At 34.1% G+C, this 20,269-nt stretch overlaps 1 protein-coding gene across 10 annotated transcripts in view; it reads left to right on the top strand.

Annotated features, from left to right (window-relative positions):
- Positions 1-20,269, top strand: part of LOC143667177 (CUB and sushi domain-containing protein 1-like) — a 315,312-nt gene that overhangs the window by 239,899 nt on the left and 55,144 nt on the right. For 9 of the 10 annotated variants that reach the window (XM_077141077.1, XM_077141088.1, XM_077141080.1 and 6 more), the window contains one exon: positions 8,336-8,523. In XM_077141077.1, coding sequence (XP_076997192.1) covers positions 8,336-8,523 — 188 coding nt within the window. Of the gene's footprint in view, positions 1-8,335; positions 8,524-11,758; positions 12,046-20,269 lie in introns of those variants that run through there. The other variant, XM_077141079.1, reaches the window with a different exon arrangement.

The following is a 20,269-nucleotide window of genomic DNA, read 5'->3' as shown; positions in this document are numbered from 1 at the left end:
GATAAATGGTACTGAGTTATATAAAATTATCTTCCTTATCTTTTTCCTATGACATATAGAGCTTATTGGTGCTTAGATATTTTATAACAACTTAAAAAATATTAATATCATATTAAGGATTTATCTGCTATCTTTGTTTTTCAGTTCCTGTAATTTGGCATTTGGAGGAGTTAAATATCTCCTTTTTTCCTATTATGTACTAAACATGACTTTTTGAATATAACAGGCTATGCTAAATCTGTTTATTCATAATACAATCATTAAAACTGCTGAATTTTGCATGAATTGGATTTATGAGAAAATAGGCTGTAATATATGGATACCACTTTTCCTCCTTAGGAGGAGAGGCAAGTAAACTGCACAATGAAGAATTGAAGAATTCATTCTAACTGATTGCATGATGCAATTGACTGTTCCTTATAGAAGCAACCATAATTTGTATGTGAAATTGATGTGTTTCTAAAACTGAATCACTCTTTCTTTTCAATATATACAATATTCTGAGCAACCCTGAGTTGACTAAAGGAACAAGGGAGGGGGCTTACCCTGGCCTTTTTAAACTATCTACAAGTAGCTTCAGGTATCCACATTCCTCTTGAGATTTGCTGCATACTTCTTATTCAGTCAAACCCAAGCTTCTGAGGCAACTACAAGAGCAGATTCTGAGTTGTTTTTGTTTATTAAAGCTGCTGGACTGCAATGTACCAGAAATGAAAAGGCTTTTAAAAAGGGAATTTATTAAATTGTATGTTTACAATTTTAAAGCTATAAAAATGTCCCAATGATGGAATCCAGGGAAAGATACTGTGATTTAAGAAAAGTTGAAAGGTCTGGAGAACCTCTGTCAGCTGGAAAGTCTCGTGGTTGGCATCTGCTGAGGTTTTTGGCTTCTCTTTTCAAACATCTTCCCTGGGAGTGTTTATTTTTTCTTCCTCTCCAAAGATCTCTGGCTGTGTGGGCTCTAAAGCTTTTTCCAAGATGTTCCCTCTTAAAGGACTCCAGTAAGCAACCCCACCCTGAATAGGTAGAGACATATCTACATGGAAACCACCTAATCAAAAGGTCCCACCCATAATTGGGTGAGTAACATCTCTGTGGAAACAACTTAGTCAAAAAGATCCCAGTAAGCAAAATTGAACCAGGATTAAAAGAACATGGCTTTTTGGAGTTACATAACAGTTTCAAACTGCACACCAGTCTAAGTGTTACATTCATAACAAAATGTTGTGTGAGCCCACAGTCCTTGACTTCAGTGACTTTACCAGTTCCTTTGGGCCAAATTTATGGCCTCAAAAACATGAAGGCTATGATGCAAAAGTCCCACTGGGCACTCATTCCTTGTTGGACTAAGGACAAGGTGCAGTTGTAATTGCAATTGTCAGCAAGAAATTTGTTTTAAGATCTACAAGTAGAGGCTACATTTAGCAGAAAATGTCCAGAATTGGTTGCTACCTTAGCAATTTTGGTTGGCTTGCCAAGTAGGTACTGGGATCAAGGAGTTAACATTTAGGAAATGAGAAACATCGAGGCAAAAAAATATATATCTTCAATGTGAGAGCCTGGACCATATCTCTGGTCACAAAAAAAGTGTGATGCATCATCTAAGAAATTTACAGTGGCTGATGTGAGAAACTGGTAAGCTTATGCATGCATGCATAAAAAAGTCTGTGGACCACAATACATGGCTTAGCTGCTACTGAGACCCCTGCTTCCTTTGTCAGTTGAGAAGGAAGAAAAGGACTTGAGTAGGGCTTCAAATTAGTATTCAGTGTGTACTTCAATGTAAACTGCTGTCTCCCCTCCCTGTGACAAGGCCCAGTTTTCTCAAAGTACTTCACATTAATTTCTGACATCAGAAGCAGTAGCTTACTTCTTCCTAGTCTACCCTCATCAAATAGATTCTATCAGAAGAGGCTCAAGTTCTTTAACTTAATTTGTGTAACATACTCTGTCAAAGAAATTAGAAAATCGTTGCAGTCCAGACTAAGATTTATTGAACTAATATATGATAACCATGGATGATTGCATTCTTTACCACATTTAATTCTTGTGGTTCATTGATAAAATATGTATATTTGTTCCACTTACATAAATGAAGATATGAAGAGATGGAATTTAAGTGATATGACCAAGATCCCACAGCCATTGTATGAGGAGAAGTAGGTTTACCTCAAGTCACAGAGTTAAGGCACACCTATGTCAAGGCATTTGACTTCTTCTGTTGATGATGATTTTTTTCTAATTCAACTTTTACATGATACATAATTCAAAAAATATTATACAATGATTAAATAATATCTCTAAAAGCCTTTAGCAGTCATCAAGTGTGGAATAGAGAGAATATGGACAAGTTGTCAAAACAGTTGAAAATCTTGAATTTTGCCTCTCTTTATTGCTGATAAAGAAGATAAATTCTTTATCAAATCCATCAGATTTTTTAAAATTCTCTTACTTAATGGCTGTTTTCCTTAAATTAAAACTTTTTATATTTAAAAAATCAATGTACAGGAATTAATGCTTTCAGGAGACTAAAGAATTTGTTAGCCATGTTTGAATGAGGATTCTGACAGTTGAGATTCTTCAGTCCTCAAACTTAGAGAGCACAGTATTCAAATCCATATACTTCCATGTGCCACATCTTTAGAGGCTGTTATAAATGGTCAAAACAGGCAATGGAAAATCTATTGTTCCTATGCTAAAAAAGACTCAATAAGGATTCTTCCAAAATTCACATATTTTTAGCATCTACAGAGTTATTTTTATTCATTCTTTTTGGCTACTTTAATTCAGACTCCTAATAAAGTCCTTTATTTCAGTGTGTATATCATTGTGTAAAATGTGATAATGAATCAAAGTTCAGGAAAGATATTTACCAAAGAAAAAGAATATGAATTTATGATGTTATATGTCAAAAGCTTGGAAGAATATTAATGTTAATATTTAAATAGTAATGTACTCCATTAAATAAGAAATTTGGCACAAATATCTAAAAACAATGTAACTTATCTATATGCTAAGTGTATAATTCACAATATTAAAAAATAATTCTTAAATTCTTAAAACAAATTCCTAAAATAATTCAGAAATGAACAATGCAATGCTTTATTTTGAGTTTTTTTTTTTTTGCCCTGACAAATATGACATATGAGATACAGAAATTAGTCCTGGCTTTTTGTTTTATTGAATTTTCTATCTGGTTACTGGCACCTTCTCTCTAAGTAGTGTAAAAATTTTGGAACAGTGCACACAAGTTGGGAGAAGTGACTGAAAAATCTGTCTCCCTGAACTCTCTACCTTATCTCAGACAAGTGACTTCTTTCTTTGTCACACATACTATTTCCTCGACCTAAAAAGCTTTCCCTACTTCCCAGTGCAAATGCAAAAAAAAAAACCTTCCTTCCTTGGTCTTTACCTGCCCTGCACCTTCACACCATTTAGATCTCAGCTAAAATGTCATTTCTTCAACAGACTGTTTCTTGACTGCCCCTGCATATTTCAGTCTGTTTTCATCTTTATTTCAGTCCATGTTAATTTGATTTAATAACAGTTTACATAGTAACTTAAACTTATTTTACATAATTATCTACTTATTAATTATTTTTGTTTCTTCAGTAAAATGTATGCTCCATGAGAGCAAGACAAATTTCTGTTAAGATGCCATTTATAGCTAACATTTAATTTGTCAATAAATGAAGCAGTGATAAAAACCACTCCTCCACATGCATGAGCAAGCCTACTAATTTTTTTCCATATGGGACAATTGTATCAGAGCCATTAGAGTATTCCATGGCTATTAGACTTAGAATCACGAGGTTATAAGCTGGAAAGCAACTTTGCCATCCTCCATATCAATCCTTTAACAGAGGTTAATTTTATTAGCAGAAATAGGCCGGTACCCTTCAACTCCAGTTTCATCTGTCCTTAGAAAGAATTTGAATACAATTCTTAAATTAGCCAGCAAACTACATAACAAAATTAAGGAAATGCATTGTATTACATTTTTTTTAAATGCATGTGAGTGAATGTGCGTATGTATGTGTGTGTGTTTGTGCTTGTGCACCTCGAAGTCACTGTTAAATCTGGGTGAAATCTTCCAATGAATATTAGATTATTTCAAATCCAATTATATTTGCTTCTCCTCTCATGGAAATGGCAATCCATTTTTGATAGCTTATTTTTCCTCTTTTTTAGTAGTTGTGTTTGGTGTTTGAAAGGACTCACTTCTCCAACAGAGTTTGTTATCTTTAAAGCAAAAACACGAATGAGAACAAGCCTGCTGATTTCATTCTAAACATAGTACAGAAGGAAATTTGTTGATAGTTCAAACACAGAATGGGATTATTTGTTCTTTTTGTGAGCACTGGTCTATAAAATAACTTTAGACTCAAGTAACAATATTGTAAGAAGGTATATTGTACAGTGTGCATATTTTCCAGGCAATCTGGCCCTGGCTTTCAGGAAAAAAATATGTTTTTATGGCCTTCAACTTGAGTTAGTTTTTTGGCAAGGCAGAGAAAGCCTGGCTTTGTATTTTGTGAGACTGGCCTAGGAAGAAGTACAGTGGAGGAATGGGACAAAGGTGTGCATGTGGGAAAAAAAGGGAAAAAGAGACACTGATTTGAGTTGACTTTCTGTTTTAATGATCCTTGTTTCTACATTTATTTGTTCTGTTTTCCAAGCAACTAGTTTTTCACATACAGCATACTAACTTCTGCAAAAGCAAACACTAATGATGAGTATGCCTCTCAAGTCTTTGAATATGTTCTATTAACACAAACTTCTTTCTTATAGTTTAGAATACTTTGCTTTTGGACATCTATAGAGTTTTCCCCTTGAAGTCTTATATTACATGGAGAATTTAAACAGTCCAATACTCTACTTATAAGGTATAAAAACAACTACATAACTCACTCTTATAGACCATGCAACAATCATCTTTATGAATTTCAAATTCCATATTCAAAAACATTTGACTCAGGCAGGCGATTCAGTGGCTGAGTTCTCGCCTGTCATCTCAGACACCTGGGGTTCGATTCCCGGTGCCTGCCCATGCCCCCCCAAAAAAAAACAAAACATTTGACTGAAAAGCACTTTTTCTTTTGCAAACAATCCTTGGCACTTTACATTTCTTTAATAACACGTGTTTATAATGCTTATTGGCCTTGAAATAAACTCTTATAGAAAGTGTTTCCTTCTAATTTGTGAACTTCCATGTTATAATGTAGCATCATCAAAAAGGCAGCATCACAACGTTCATTCTGTCCTTGGTAAATCATATTTGATTTTCTATAAATAGAACTTGGATCTACTTATTGAATTAAAAAGATACATGTCGAAAGATGGCATTATGTTAATGTAAATACTGAACTTCAACAATGTGTGCCCTAAATTCATATTATCAATACATCATATATGTGATTGCTTATAATATTCAGTGTTATAAATTAAAACAATATCACTTTAAGGCATGTTACAGTTTATAGAATTCTATCACATAAATTAACTTATTTGATTTTCAGTACAATTTTGATGAGTAGGCAGCACTCTGTTTCATTTTTGTATGGTACAATCAAGATGTGACCTTGAGAACAATTAGGAAATGATTATCCAAAATCTCTGGTGATATGATAGAATAAGTAGAAAACCCCTGGTTTTCATATACTTCCCAGCACCTTCCCTGTAAAATGTTTTCTCTGCTCCCTTCATGAGATGACTTTTTCTAACACCAGGTTATTCCAGTTTTAGTTCTCCCAGAAGCCAATGCCAGGAATTATCTCAAAACATTGAAAAATCTTTGCCATTTGTTTATCTTTTTGCTCTTGATTGCCTTTCAGCTGGTTATCTGACTCCAGTTCAGAGACATAAAAAATATTTTAAGGGCAGGCCATGGTGGCTCAGTAGGCAAGAATGCTTCCCTGCCATGCCAGATGACCAGGTTCAATTCCCGATGCCTGCCCATGTAAAAAAAATTTTTTTTGATTGCACATAAAAAAATGATTAAAATCAAGGAATACTGAAATGTAAAATTAAGGATTTCTTTTAATCTGCTAATTTAAGATAAGGTTTAACAATAGTTAACCATAGTATTCTGCTGCTCAGCTGCATGGTAACTTTATTACATTGAAAATATCAATAATTAAATATATATACAAATAAGTATATACAAACATATACATACATGATTACTATAAGATGTTAACACTATATTTTACCACTTTAGTATTTATGAGTCTATCGATCATAACCTATTTATTTAGACATTCAGAGTACTATAAACTAGATATTGCTGTAATTAACAAGTTTGAGCACTTAGCTTTTTCTCTTCTTTGAAATTATTCTCATAGTAAAGATGTGTATAAATGATATTACTAGTCAAATGGTAAAATTGATTTTTTATGGCTCTATTTAAATAGCTTTCCCAAAGGGTTATAGCACATTGCCATAATCAAATGACCCAATTGACTCACCAGCTTTGTATATTAATATTTAAAGAGAAAAATGCAGTTTCACAAGTTCATTAAGAAAAACCTATTAATAAAAAAACCTCATAATTCCATAGGATGTTAAATACTCACTTTTGAAAAATGTTAATAAAGACAAACTGAAAGTCCAAACAGTAACTGCATTGATCATTCAGAATTCAAATCTCCTTATAGTAGCCTATTGATATCTTTCGTTGTGTTCCCCTCATTAGTTTTATGGTAAAAATCCAGTCCCTTTAGTATGATATACAGACGAATTACTCTTCTGGGCAAAAGGAAACCTAACCTCTGTGTGTTTCCAAATCATATACTCTGTATTTCAATCTTGAAGAACTACCTAATATTCCTCTAGCTTATACATTTTCATGTGTCCATCAGTTTTGCATATTCAGCTATTTTATTCCTTTTGCAATATCCTTATCCTTTCCCACCCCTTTTTATTCCAGGTAATTCATACAGAAATATTAAGACCCAAACCTGGAAAATGCCTGGCAGAAATCAGAGAACATAAAGTATTTCAGCCTTTATTTTAAAATCTCAAAGCTACACATTCACCAATGTTGATCACCTGGCTAAACAATTTAAATATGAAATTAAATCCTTTTTACTTTATTCTGCACATGAAAGGACTCTCTAGTAGTCACCTGTATTCTTTATATTATTGCTGTATATCGAGTTGATTGCGAGAAGAGTAATGGATAACCTTTTGTTCTTTTAAAACTTATTATGTGTTGCCCAGGGCAAAGAGCTATTGATCGGTTTTCAGAAATACATGAGAGGGAGACGCTGAGCACAGTTTCCTCCTGAATTGCTATTGCACCGTGTGGCTTTATTATTGTATTAGAAGTGAATTCTCAGTCACCTTTATGTATAACAATATACTCTAAGGATTAAAAGATGATATAGTGGGCTTTAAATTATTCATTCACTCTCCACAAAAGTATATAAGAGAAAATTGTCTGCAGGGTTTCTAAATTAGTTGAAACATGATACCAAGCAGGAAATTGCACCTAACTTGTGGATTAGCTAACTGTTACTAATTTATGGGTAAATTTTTGCAGCACAAAGACTGTGAATAACATTTATTAGCTATCATCCTACCTAGACTTTATTCTAGAGCACACAAAGGACTTAATGATAAAGCACAATAACAACTATATACTATAAAAATATTGTCCTGATAGGAATCACTAGCTTAGTGATTCTATAGTTTTTTTCTTCAAGAAATAAAGGAAACAGGGAAGGCCACCGTGGCTCAGCAGGCAAGAATACTTGCCTGCCATGCCAAAGGACCTGGGTTCGATTCCTGGTGCCTGCCCATGTAAAAAAAAAAAAAAAGAAATAAAGAAAACAGAATAAACTTCCATATTATATTTGTATCAAGCAGTTAAGTTGAAAACAAAGCAACTATGTATTTCCTAGTCAGAAGCACTTAATTTAGAATGGTAGTGTTTTTCACTTTTAAACTAAAAAGAAATTGTTAGGGCTATGTTCACCAGGCATTTATTTATAAATGCTTTTTATTATCAGACATATTACTTTTTTAATTAAATTAAGTTCATGTCCTATACTTTCTTTCTAAGTTAAACATTATGAAATTCCTTGGTAAGTGCTATATTGCTTCTAAAGGACAGAGTAAGTATTCATAAATGTGTGTTGTTATAATCCTGCTACTAAAAATAATAATTTTTTTTTTAGGATGGTAACTGGCAACTTGGAAGAGACATTTTAAAAACATTATCTTTTGAAAAGTTAATCTTAAAAAGTTGTTAGTAATCATATCCCTACTCTAAATTCTAAACTAATTTAATTCCTTATATATAAGTTTGATTTTATTTCTCTATTTGTTTCAGCTTATGAATTACAGAACTGCCCAGATTCTCCTCCATTTCAAAATCGGTATATGATCAACTCAGACTATAGTGTGGGGCAATCAATATCTTTTGAGTGTTATCCTGGGTACATATTAATAGGCCATCCAGTCCTTACTTGTCAGCATGGAGCAACAGAAATTGGAACTATCCTTTTCCAAGATGTGATGGTGAGTTAATACATTTTCTTGGGAGTGATTCATTTTTCATGTAGATAATAATACCTTAATTATTAAAATGAACTTATTTAAGAATTCACTAACTTACCCAGTAAATATTTATTGAAAATCTATTGTTTTAAATTCAAACTATTTGGTATTTCATGAATACACCAAAAAATGGTAAAAAAAAAAAAAAAGTAGCCCTTGAACCTAAAGGACATTATAAGGATAGCAAAATTATAAACACAAATATTGCTATGCAAATCCAGACACAAGGAGAATATTATGATGAATTGAGTATACCAAGAATGGTATATATTTGGGATGGCAGCAGCATTTATCTTGAGAGTAGTCAGATTAAGGATTAGAAGGGAGAAGGGTGTTTATCAATTTTACCCCAAATATTTTCTATTGTTTTAATGTTATAGTAATTGTATATTACTTCTATATTTTTAAAAAATTATTTTCATTTTATCCTTGGAGGATATTTAGTCTTTTGGTACCCAGAGACAGGGAACATTCCACCTAGAAGAAACAAACAGTGTAAGTGAAGACATTGTGTAAGAATAGTTTTCAGAAAAAAAAAAACTAAAAGTAGCAGTTTAATAGTGCACGATGGTAGGAGGTTCTTACGAGATGTTGGGAATGGGGTTAATGGACAATGGTGAGAGAAGAAGACTTGTACTTTTTGAATGTTTCTAGTCTGAGGAGGTATCACTGCTTTAAAAGTTCCATGTGGCAAACTGATTTTCATGACTTATTAGAATTTTTTGCAATATCTAGTTAAGATAAATACATCAAATACACCATTTATGAAGAATGTGATTGAAACTGTTGTTACTCTAAATCTAATATTTTAACCCTATAAATACTGTACCTTTGAAAGAAAAAATAATGAAGTCACCAACTCTGTAGGCCTTTGAAATACTAAATACTTAATTCCCAGGGGGAAAAAATGAAAGGAATTGTAGCTGTGCTTGAATTTCTACTGAAGGAGTAAAAAAATCATATCAGTCGACTTTTTAAAATATACATTTCACCTCCATATTTTTCCATTCTATTTCATTATAGAAAGAACTGCAAAAATATTTAGCTGCGATTTATTAAAACTCTGATCCTAGTCTAATACTAGGATTACATATAAACACAACTTTTAAAAACTTAACTTTAATAAAACAAAGGATTGCAGTTTCATATCTCATTAAAAATAAAACCTTTAATAATATTTTCCATTTAAACTCATGTTTTTGTATGATTTTAGCCAGAATCCTTTGAACTCATATTTAGATGGTAGAATCTTTGGCTTAATATAAAAAAATTAGATCAAATATTTATGTCATTGTTTTTTCAAAACCATTTTTCCAATATAGAAATAAGTGCTCTGGCTTCAAATTATTTTGTCAGTTTGAAAATAGCAAAATAAATCTTTTTAAGTATAGTTTCAAGGTGATGCCATCTTAAGACAAAATGCATTCCATCTATTCTATAAAACATCATAAAGAAGGCAGAGTAAGTGAAGAAAGAAATGAGGTCAGAAATACCTGCAGTACTCCCCTCATTAGGTAAGAATAAGCATTCACCACTTATTAATACAGCTAAGAGTTTAAAATTCTCAGATATCCACATTAAATATCTTCATTGGTTGGTGAAAATTATAAATTTTTTCTTCAAGAACTCAGTTTCATTATTGGTCATCTGTCTAGATGTTCAATCCATTGAGGAGAGTGGTGTATTGAAGTCTCCAAATATTATTGTAGAAGTGTCTCCTTTTCCCTTAATTGTTTTTAGTGCCTCATGTGTTTTAGGGCATTCTGGCTTGGTGCCAGAATTGGGATCTAATTCTATGTGGCCTTTTCCTTGGCTCTCAGCCCTTTTCCTCTATTCTGAACTCAGCCAACTTCAAAAGCCACTGGTTTTTCATTAGCCTCATCTCCTTGCTGGGGAGAAACTTCTGCATTTCTTTCTTGAGTTGTATGTTTATCTGTGCTCAGAGGTACAAGCAGATCTGAATTTGTGAATCAAATCCACTGTTGTTACTTGGTTGATTTCTCCTTCCCTTGCTCTTAGTAGAGATGACTTCTGATTACCTCTGGGGAGGGACTCCAAGACAGCCAGTCATGCCAGTAGGGGAAGCGTCAGCAGCCTCCACATCCTTGAAAAATTTACTTTCAGTTCTGTGCTGTGATATTGGCCCTTCCACCCATTCCAGACTGGTGTGCGATGTGTGTCTGGTCATGAAGTCCCACAATAGTTCTTCCAAATTGTTCCTGGCTATTAATTAGCTACCCTATGGAATGAACCAATTCCCATACTTCTCTATGCCACTTTATTGCCCCATCTCCCATCCATGTATCTATTTTTTCAGGGTTCAATTCAGTGACATTAAGTACATTCATAATGTTGTCCACCAATCACTATTTCCAGAATTTTTTAACATCCCAAACAAAAACTCTATACTCATTAAACAATAACCCTCCAATCTTCTTTCTGCATTCCCTGGTAAACTCTCTTCAACTCTTTCTCCCTATGAATTTGCATATTCTTGATAAATCCTCAAACAGTATTTGTCCTTTTGTGTTTGGTTAGAGTCACTTAGCATATGTTTTCAAGGTTCATGTTCATTTGAACATGAACTTCATTTTTTTGGATGAATAATATTCTATTGTATGCATATACCACATTTTCTCTAACTATTCATTTACTGATGGATACCTTTTGGCAATTGTGTATAATTCTGCTATGAGCATTGGTATACAAGTATTTGTTTGATTCCCTGTTTTCCAGTCTTCTGGAATATACATAAGAGTGGAAATGCTGGATCTCATAATAATTCCATATTTAAGGTTTCAGGAACTGCTTAACTGCTTTCCACATAGACTACATTATTTTACAGTTCTATGAGGAATGTGTGAGAGTTCCAACTTTACCACATGCTCATCAACACTTGTTATTTTCTGTTTATGGGAACAGCCATCTCAGTGGGTGTGCAGTGGTATCTTATTTTGGCTTTGATTTGCATTTTCCTAAAGGTTAAAAATGTTGAACCTCTTTTCATGCTTAAGGGCCACTTGACCATCTTCTTTGGAGAAAGGTCTAGTCAAGCCACTTGTCCATTTGGGAGGTTTTTCGTCTTGTTATTGAGTTGTTGAAATTCTTTATATATTCTTTATTACTCTCTTGTTGGACATATGACCTGTGATTATTTTCTCCCAATTCATGGGTTGTCTTTTAAATTTTGTTATAGTGTCCTCTGAGGCATAAAAGTCCTTAATTTTTCTAAAGTCCAATGTGCTACCGATCTCCAGTAGCTCTGGCCAGGAGGGGCAGGGCTGAGGGGCAGGAGATTCAAGCATGCCATCTGTTGGCCAAATATGGTAAGTGCATGACAGCTGCATCAGATTGAGGGTATAGTTTGAGGTAGGAGGAGGGTTATGGTCGCCATATGCTAAGTAGAAAGAGTTTGTGCAGGCAAGATAACTCCATATTTGCCTATTTATTTTATTTTTTGCTTCTTAATATTCTTTTTTTTATTTCCCCCTTTTAAAATGTATTCATCCTATACATTTTTATTAGTAATGATTATGGTCCTTTCCATTATTTTTAAATTTTTATATGTATATTTTATATCATTATATTTTCATTCTTTGAATGAAATTTTTATTCCAAAATTTCCTATTTTTTACTTCACATATTATTTTTAGTATTACATTTCATTTATTTTTATTATTACTATTATTATTTTTCTCTTAAATTTTCTCTCCCTCTGGTGTCACCAACTTGACTTCACTCCCAGTATATCCTGGGTTATCTCTTTTTGATTCTGGTACCTACTAACATTGAGGTATATTTTGCTGTGGTTCTTGCTTTTCTGTTTCAAATTTTTACTATATTATTTCATCAGTCTTTCTTTTCTCATTTTTTTTAATGTGCATAGCCTAGGAGTCAAGCCTGGGTCTCCTATGTTGTGGGCAACCATTCTGATCCTGGAGTACCCATGTGACTTCAGCCTAGCTTCTAATAGACCCTTAAGTATTATTGTATCCCCTACCTGAAATCCAGATCTTGACTTGGTGGAGAATAACTGACAACAATGTGCAGAAAGAAATATTCAGCAAAAGCTGAATACAAAACTTTTGAAGAGTGAAGAAAACTGACTTGCAAAATAACAATATCAAGAAAATCAAATACCTCCAAAACAACAAAAAATCACAGATCACTCAAGGATCCAAGCAGAAATGGCCCAGTCAACTTTTCAAATCAAAATTCCAGGGGGGACACAGGATATGAAACAACTACTCAAGGTTAAATATAAAGAAATAAAGGATATCAGGAAGACACTAGAAGAGTATAAAGAAGAATATGAGAGAGTAAATAGAAAAATAGCAGATGTCACAAAAGTGAAAGATACAGTACACCATATAAAAAAATAGAGTGGAGACACACGATAGCAAACTCAAAGAAGCAGGAGGAAGAATAAGTGACCTAGAAGATAGAACAATAGAAATAGAAAACACAAAGAACAGATGGCCAGAAAGGTGGAAAACATACAAGTGGATTTTACTGTAATGATGGCCAACAAGAAGTCCACAAATATAAGAATTATTGGTATTCCAGATAGAGAAGAGAAGTGTAAAGTATTGGGAAAATTAGCTAAAGATATAATTGGAGAAAAATTCCTAACCCTTATAAAAGACACAAATATGGAAATCAAAGAAGCCCAGTGAAGTCTAAATATAAATCTGAACTGGCCCACTCTAAGACACATACTAATCAGACTGTCAGGTGTTGAGGAGGAAAAGAAAGACCTGAAAACAGCATGAGAAAAAAATCTACTACATATAAGGGAAAACACATAAGAATACCTTCAGACTACTCAACAGGCACCATGAAAGCAAGAAAGCAGTGGTATGATATTTTTAAGATCCTGAATGAGAAAGTTTTTCAACAAACAATTCTTTATCCTGCAACATTATCCTTCAAAATTGAGGGAGAGATTCAAATCTTCAAAGACAAAGAAAGATTGAGAGAAGTAGTCAACAAGAGACTAACTATACAAGAAATACTAAAGGGAGCCTTGTCAGCTGATAAAAAAATAAATAAAAGACAGGAGAAGGAGGTTGGAAAAGGTCATAGAATAGAAAAATAGGAGTGGAGGTAATTTAAAGGAAAAGAAAAAGAGAAGGAAAATATACAGATCTGACAAATTAAAACTAAAGGACAAGATGGTAGAATCAAGAACTGTTTTCACAGTAGTTCCTCTGAATGTTAATGGACTAAACTCACCCATTAAGAGATACAGACTCAATAGGGTAAGATATTGGGTAATTGGAGCTGAAGGGATACAGACTGTGCAACAGGACTGAATATAAAAACTCAAAAATGGACATCACAATATTACCTAATTGTAATACAATTATGTTAAAACACTGAATGAAACTGCATATGAGAATGATAGAGGGAGGAGGGCTGGGGCATAAATGAAATCACAAAGAAAGATAGAGGATAAAAATTGAGATGGTATAATCTAGGAATGCCTAGAGTGTATAATGATAGTGACTAAATGTACAAATTTATAAAATGTTTTTGCATGAGGAAGAACAAAAGAATGTCATTACTGCAGTATGCTGAAAATAGATGGTAATTACTATTTTAAAATTTCAACTTATGTGTGAGACTAAAGCAAAAAATGTTTATTTGGTACAAATTTATACTTTGACTAGTGCATCTCCTAATATAACTTATGTAGAGAGTTGGTTGAACACCTTAAGTACATGGAACATTGTGAAGCACATGAGATTTTGTTGGTTTGTCCAGGTGATGCCCTGATGAATCCCAGAGTGATTTGATCAGTGAGTGGATAAGTATCTGCAAAGTCCCCTTTGGGGAATGGTGAGAACTGGGGAAAACTCAACTTCCCCAAGTTGAATTCTTGATATTCTCACAAGCAGTGTGGGCAACCAGAGCTATAGGCTGAGCCCCCAGTCTTGGGGTTTGTTCATATGAAACTTAACCCCACAGGGGATAAGTCAAGCCTACTTAAAATTAGGCCTAAGAGTCACCCCCAAGAGAACCTCTTTTGTTGCTCAGATGTGCCCTTTCTCTCCAGCCAACAGAGCAAGCAAACTCACCACCCTCCCCCTCTCTATGTGGGACATGACTCCCAGGGGTGTGGAACTTCCTGGCAACATGGGACAGAAATCCCAGAATGAGCTGAGATTCAGTATCAAGGGATTGAGAAAAACTCTAGAATGAATTGAGACCCAGCATCAAGGGATTGAGAAAACCTTCTCGACCAAAAGGGGGAAGACTGAAGTGAGACAAAGTGTCAATGGCTGAGAGATTCCAAACAGAGTTGAGAGTTTTTCCTGGATGTTATTCTTATGCATTAAGTAGATATCACCCTGTTAACCAATATGTAATGGAGAGGCTGGAGGGAACTGCCTGAAAATTAAAGCTGTGTTCTAATAGCCATGTTTCTTGATGATGATTGTATAATGACATACCTTTCACAATGTGACTGTGTGATTGTGAAAACCTTGTGTCTGATGCTCCTTTTATCTACCTTGTCAACAGATGAGTAGAACATATGGAATAAAAATAAATAATAGGGGAAACAAATGTTAAAATAAATTTAGTTTGAAATGCTAGTGATCAATGAAAGGGAGGGGTAAGGGGTATGATATGTAAAATTTTTTTTTCTGTTTTTGTTTTATTTTTCTGTTGTCTTTTTATTTCTTTTTGTGAATTGATGCAAATGTCCTGGGAAATGATCATGATGATGAATATGCAACTATGTGATGATATTGTAAATTGCTGAGTGTATGTGTTGGGTATGTTTGTGTTTCTTTCTTGTAATTTTTTTAATTAATAAAAAGTTAAAAAAGATACAGAATGACAGAATGGATTAAAAAACATAAACCATCTATATGTTGTTTACAAGAAATGTATCTGAGATTCAAGGATACAGTTAAATTGAAAGTGAAAGGACAGAAAAAGATCATCTATGCAAGCTATAACTCAAAGTAAGCAAGAGTACCTATCCTAATAGCAGACATATTAGACTTTAAATGTAAAGACAGCATAAGAGACAGAGAAGAACACTACATATTAATAAAAAGGACATTCATCAGGTAGAAATAACAATCATAAATGTGTATACTCCCAATCAAGGAGCCCCAAAGTACATGAAGCACATATTGGAAAAACTAAAGGGAACTATAGACATATCAGCATAATAGTGGGAGACTTCAATGCACCACTCTCCACTATAGATAGAACAACCACACAGAGAAACAACATGGAAATAGAGAACCTAAACAGCAAGATAAATGAATTAGATCTAATAGACATATCTAGATCATTATATTCCAAAACACCAAGATGCACATTCTTCTGTAGCACATATGGAATGTCCTCCAGGATAGATCATATACTGGGACACAAACTGAGTCTCCACAAATTTAATAACATTGAAATTATATGAAGTACTTTCTCTAATCATAATGGAATGAAGTTGGAAATTAACAATCACCAAAGAATCAGATATATGCAGATTAAACAACACACTCTTAAATAATCAGTAAGTCAAGGAAGAAAGTGCTAGAGAAATCAGCAAATGTCTGGAGATGAATGATAATGAGTATACAACATATCATAACTTAAAGGATGCTGCAAAGGCAGCACTGAGAGGGAAAGTTATTGCCTTAAATGCCTATATTAAGAAAACAAGAATGAGCAAAATATGAGGATTTAAATGCCCATTTGGAGAATTTAGAGAAAGAACAGCAAAATAAACCCAAGGCAAATGTTGCTTCCTATGAAATGGAACTCAAAGGATATTAAGGAATGGTGAAAGAAAGAAAGAAAGAGAGAAAGAGAGAAAGGAAGGAAGGAAGGAAGGAAGGAAGAAAGAAAGAAAGGAAGGAAGGAAGGAAGAAAGAAAAGAAAGAAAGATGGGGTCAGGGGGTCTGAATCTCAGCCATAACAGACAATAGACAACTTTATTCTTAACTAGTTCCCACTTATATACTGCAGGGTTTATATGACTAAAAGCATGCACACATTTCGAGATAAAACAGAGTGCCTACGTTTTAGTATGTTATTCCTTGCATACAAGAGATAGCTAACAAGACCTTGGGGTTAAAGAAGAAACAAACATTCTCTTCCTCTCAGACTGTCCTCCAATTAAGCAGATAACAATGTCCTCAATTTCTTGCCACTACACTGACGCCAGCTGCTCCCAACAAATTCTGCAGGTCTTGTTTTAACCCTTGGCTTCTACATTTCCCCCTTTTTATTTTGTTAGCTGAGGTGACTGTGCCTGTCTTAGGTTGCCCTTAAGCTTTGAAGGAAGGATCTTACCCATCATTGGCCACTAGTCAAGCTCTTTGACTTTGATTTGGGAGGGAGCCAAGAGTTTTTGCAAGAATCACACTGTTAGTGTGGCTTTGCTTAGTGACTGTGCCTGGTTTAGGTTGCCCTTAAGCTCTGAAGGAAGGGTCTTACCCATCATTGGCTACAAGTCAAGCTCTCTGACTTCAATTTGGAAGGGAGTCAAGGGCTTTCACCAGAATCACAGTGTTAGCATGGCTCTGCTTAGTGGCATGGCTTGCTACTTTGAACATTTGTTGTTTGACATAGCTGAGGAGGAAAAGAAAGAGTATAAACAGCACCAAACCTAGACCTAAAGTAGTCAACAAATGATGTGATTTCCACCAGTAAATAGGATTAAGATTTTTTAGCTCTTGGGTAAGAGATTGTATAACATCATCTCCTTAAGCTATATGTAAATTGTTCTGAGATAATTCTAATACAGATTATATCTTAAAGAGGGTAATACAAAAATTGTTCTCATTCCAGTCACATTTTAAATTTCATTAAAAAAATTAAACTATACATTTGATCTCCAATATGAACCAATGCCATCTCTATATCATTTATTCTATTATTAATTTACTCATCAATATGAGATAGACTATGCCACAGTTCACTGGCATTTTTATGCCATTCTCTAACATAATGCTGTATCTGTATAGTTTGATACAGTGCAGTTCCAGTGACCACAGTCACTGTGATAATTCCAATGATTCCAATGACAGCTGCAATAATTATTCCAATTAGTCTCTTAGCCCTTTTCAGATATTCTTTTGCCAAGTGGATCAGGATTTGTGTTTTGGGAGAAGATTGCAAAGATCTTGACATCTACACCAGCAATCAAATACCTCTTCTTCTCCTTGGTGCTACAATTGTCTCATTTTCCTGCAACATAAACACTTGGAGACAAGTCAATAGAAAATAATTCTCATAATTAAAAGTTTGATTTCTTATATGCATATAGTGTTTATGGTTGCTATTTAAAGAGAAGTTATAGTTACTAGAATTTGCTATAAAAATTGGTCTCAGTCCAAGGAAAATTTTCTATCAATTTCTTTGTCTAGTGCTATATTTATCATCCAATGGATTTGGCACAAATCATTCTCTATGTATTAAACTCTGATTTAGCTTTCCTGTCCATATAGTCTCAGTTATCTTCGAGTTAGAGATGGGAGACCCCACAGGGGCCACATCTCTTACAATTCCATAGGAATCATTAATTATGATAACTGTTCAGTCCATATGACACAATTGTCATCCATTTCAACTTTCTTTCCCATCTAACAGGCAAGTATCATTTGAGTCCATAGAGTTATGCATATGGGTCTTTCTAAAAATGGAAGAGTTAAATTTGATAACATATTTCTTCTTCTTTAAGTAGTTTTGAAAGTCTTAAATCTATTGGACCTGGGAATCCTAAACTTGTATTCAGATATTTTGGTAAAGGTGGATCTGCCCATGTTAGGACTAGCAGCAAAAGTGGGTTAGGAGTATAAGCCCAATAAGTATAATTATGTCCCTGCCCTTCAGCAATTAAAGTTATATGTCCTATAATATACATTACCCATTTAGTTATTATTCTTGTTCAGGTCGACATGTCTGGGTTTTATTCTCTTTGAGGGAATCCAAACTGAGGTTCCATCATCTGCAATGATAAGAGCAAATCCCCTACCCCACACCTTTATCATGCCTGGTTTCCATAACTCATCTTTAACATCTTTCCAATAGATCAGCTGCAACTGCAGTTCTGCTTGGGTTGTACCATTTTTCTTTTCCAAATTACTAAAATGTTGTTATGCAGGAGTCTTTTGATGAATTACCATAAATGTTTAAAAAATTTAAAGTGAACAGTGCTTTTGTGAATTGATGTTTAGGTGTACTTATTTTCATAGCCTCATCCTCCTGATCATCATCTCCCCCTTTCTGTTTTATTAGCATAGACTTTAGTGTCTGGTTTGCTCAAGAGGGATTATGTGGAATTCCTGTGATATGAGTAATATGAAAAGTAGTACAGAATTTATGAAGTTGCTTTTCTGTATAAGCAGGACCATTGTCCATTTTAATAGATTGAGGATATCCCATAACAGCAAAAGTATTAAGTAAATATGATCGAACATGGCAAAAACGATTTCCAGATTGTGCGGTAGCCCAGATGAAATGAGAACAAGTGTCTTTGATAATATATATATATACTGCATTTTACCAAAATGTGAAATAGGAGTAACATCCATTTGCCATAATTCATTTACTTTTTTTTTTGTTGTTGTTGTTGTTGTTGTCTTATTTTATTTGTTTTACATGGGCAGGCAAACCAGGAAGTGAAACCGGGTCTCCAGCATGGCAGGTGAGAGTCCTGCCTGCTGAGCCACGATGGCCCTCATTTGCTTTTTGACCTTGAGGATTAACCCCTGATGCGAGTGGGAGTGCATTTAAAGGTCCACAGGTTGGACAAGTCCTACCAATGTCCTGAGCTTGCTGTTTAGATAAAGATGGACATTTCTTTTGTGGCCCTTTGCTATTGATAAGAGTAAATTTGTGAAATGTTGTGGGATCCTGAATTACCCCACAAGAGTATCTGCCTGCTGATTTTGTAATGACAAAGGACCAGGAAGACTAGTATGAGCTATTATATGCATGATAAAAAGAGGATTAATTAGGCTTCTGACTAATGTTTGTAAATATAAAAACATTCAGGACAATTCATCTCTTTCAAACAAAGAAGCTGTTTCAATGTGAGTAACTATTTGGCAAACATATTCAGAATCAGAAACAATATTGAGAGATTGTGGAAAATTTTGCAATACTTGAATTACAGCTGCTAATTCAGTACACTGGGCTGAGGTATAAGGCATTTTCCAACTTTAGTTTTCCCCTGGGGTGACATATGCAGCCTATTACTACTACCATCAGTAAAGATGGTAATGGCTCCCTCTAGTGGGAAAGCCCAAACTATTTTAGGCAAGATCCATTGTGTTCTTTTTAGAAATTGTAAAAGCTTTGACATAGGCAAATGATTATCAATTTTTCCTTTAAAGTTATTTAATGCTATTTGCCAAGAGGTATTGAAAATATATAGACTTTGAACTTCTTCCTTTGTGAGATCACACACTATGTGATTAGGATCGTGACCTCTTAATTGATAATATCTTTGGTGATCTTTGGCTATCAAAGAAATGATTTTTTGCAGATATGTATTTAAGCATTTTTGTCTATTGTTTGGTAAAAAAAAAATCCATTCTAAAACACCATCTTGCCAAAATAGGCCTGTAGGAGATTGCAAGGTAAAGAAAATAAAATCAACAGGTGCTTTTAGATCTATTTGAACAAGCTGTCTTTCTTGAATGTGATGTTCAATTAATTGTAACTCTTGTTCAGTAGCAGC

This window comes from Tamandua tetradactyla, chromosome 23 (assembly GCF_023851605.1).
Source record: "Tamandua tetradactyla isolate mTamTet1 chromosome 23, mTamTet1.pri, whole genome shotgun sequence".
In the NCBI taxonomy this organism is placed as follows: Eukaryota; Metazoa; Chordata; class Mammalia; order Pilosa; family Myrmecophagidae; genus Tamandua; species Tamandua tetradactyla.
The sequence above is the reverse complement of the archived record's forward strand: the minus strand, read 5'-3'. Positions and strand labels throughout refer to the sequence as shown.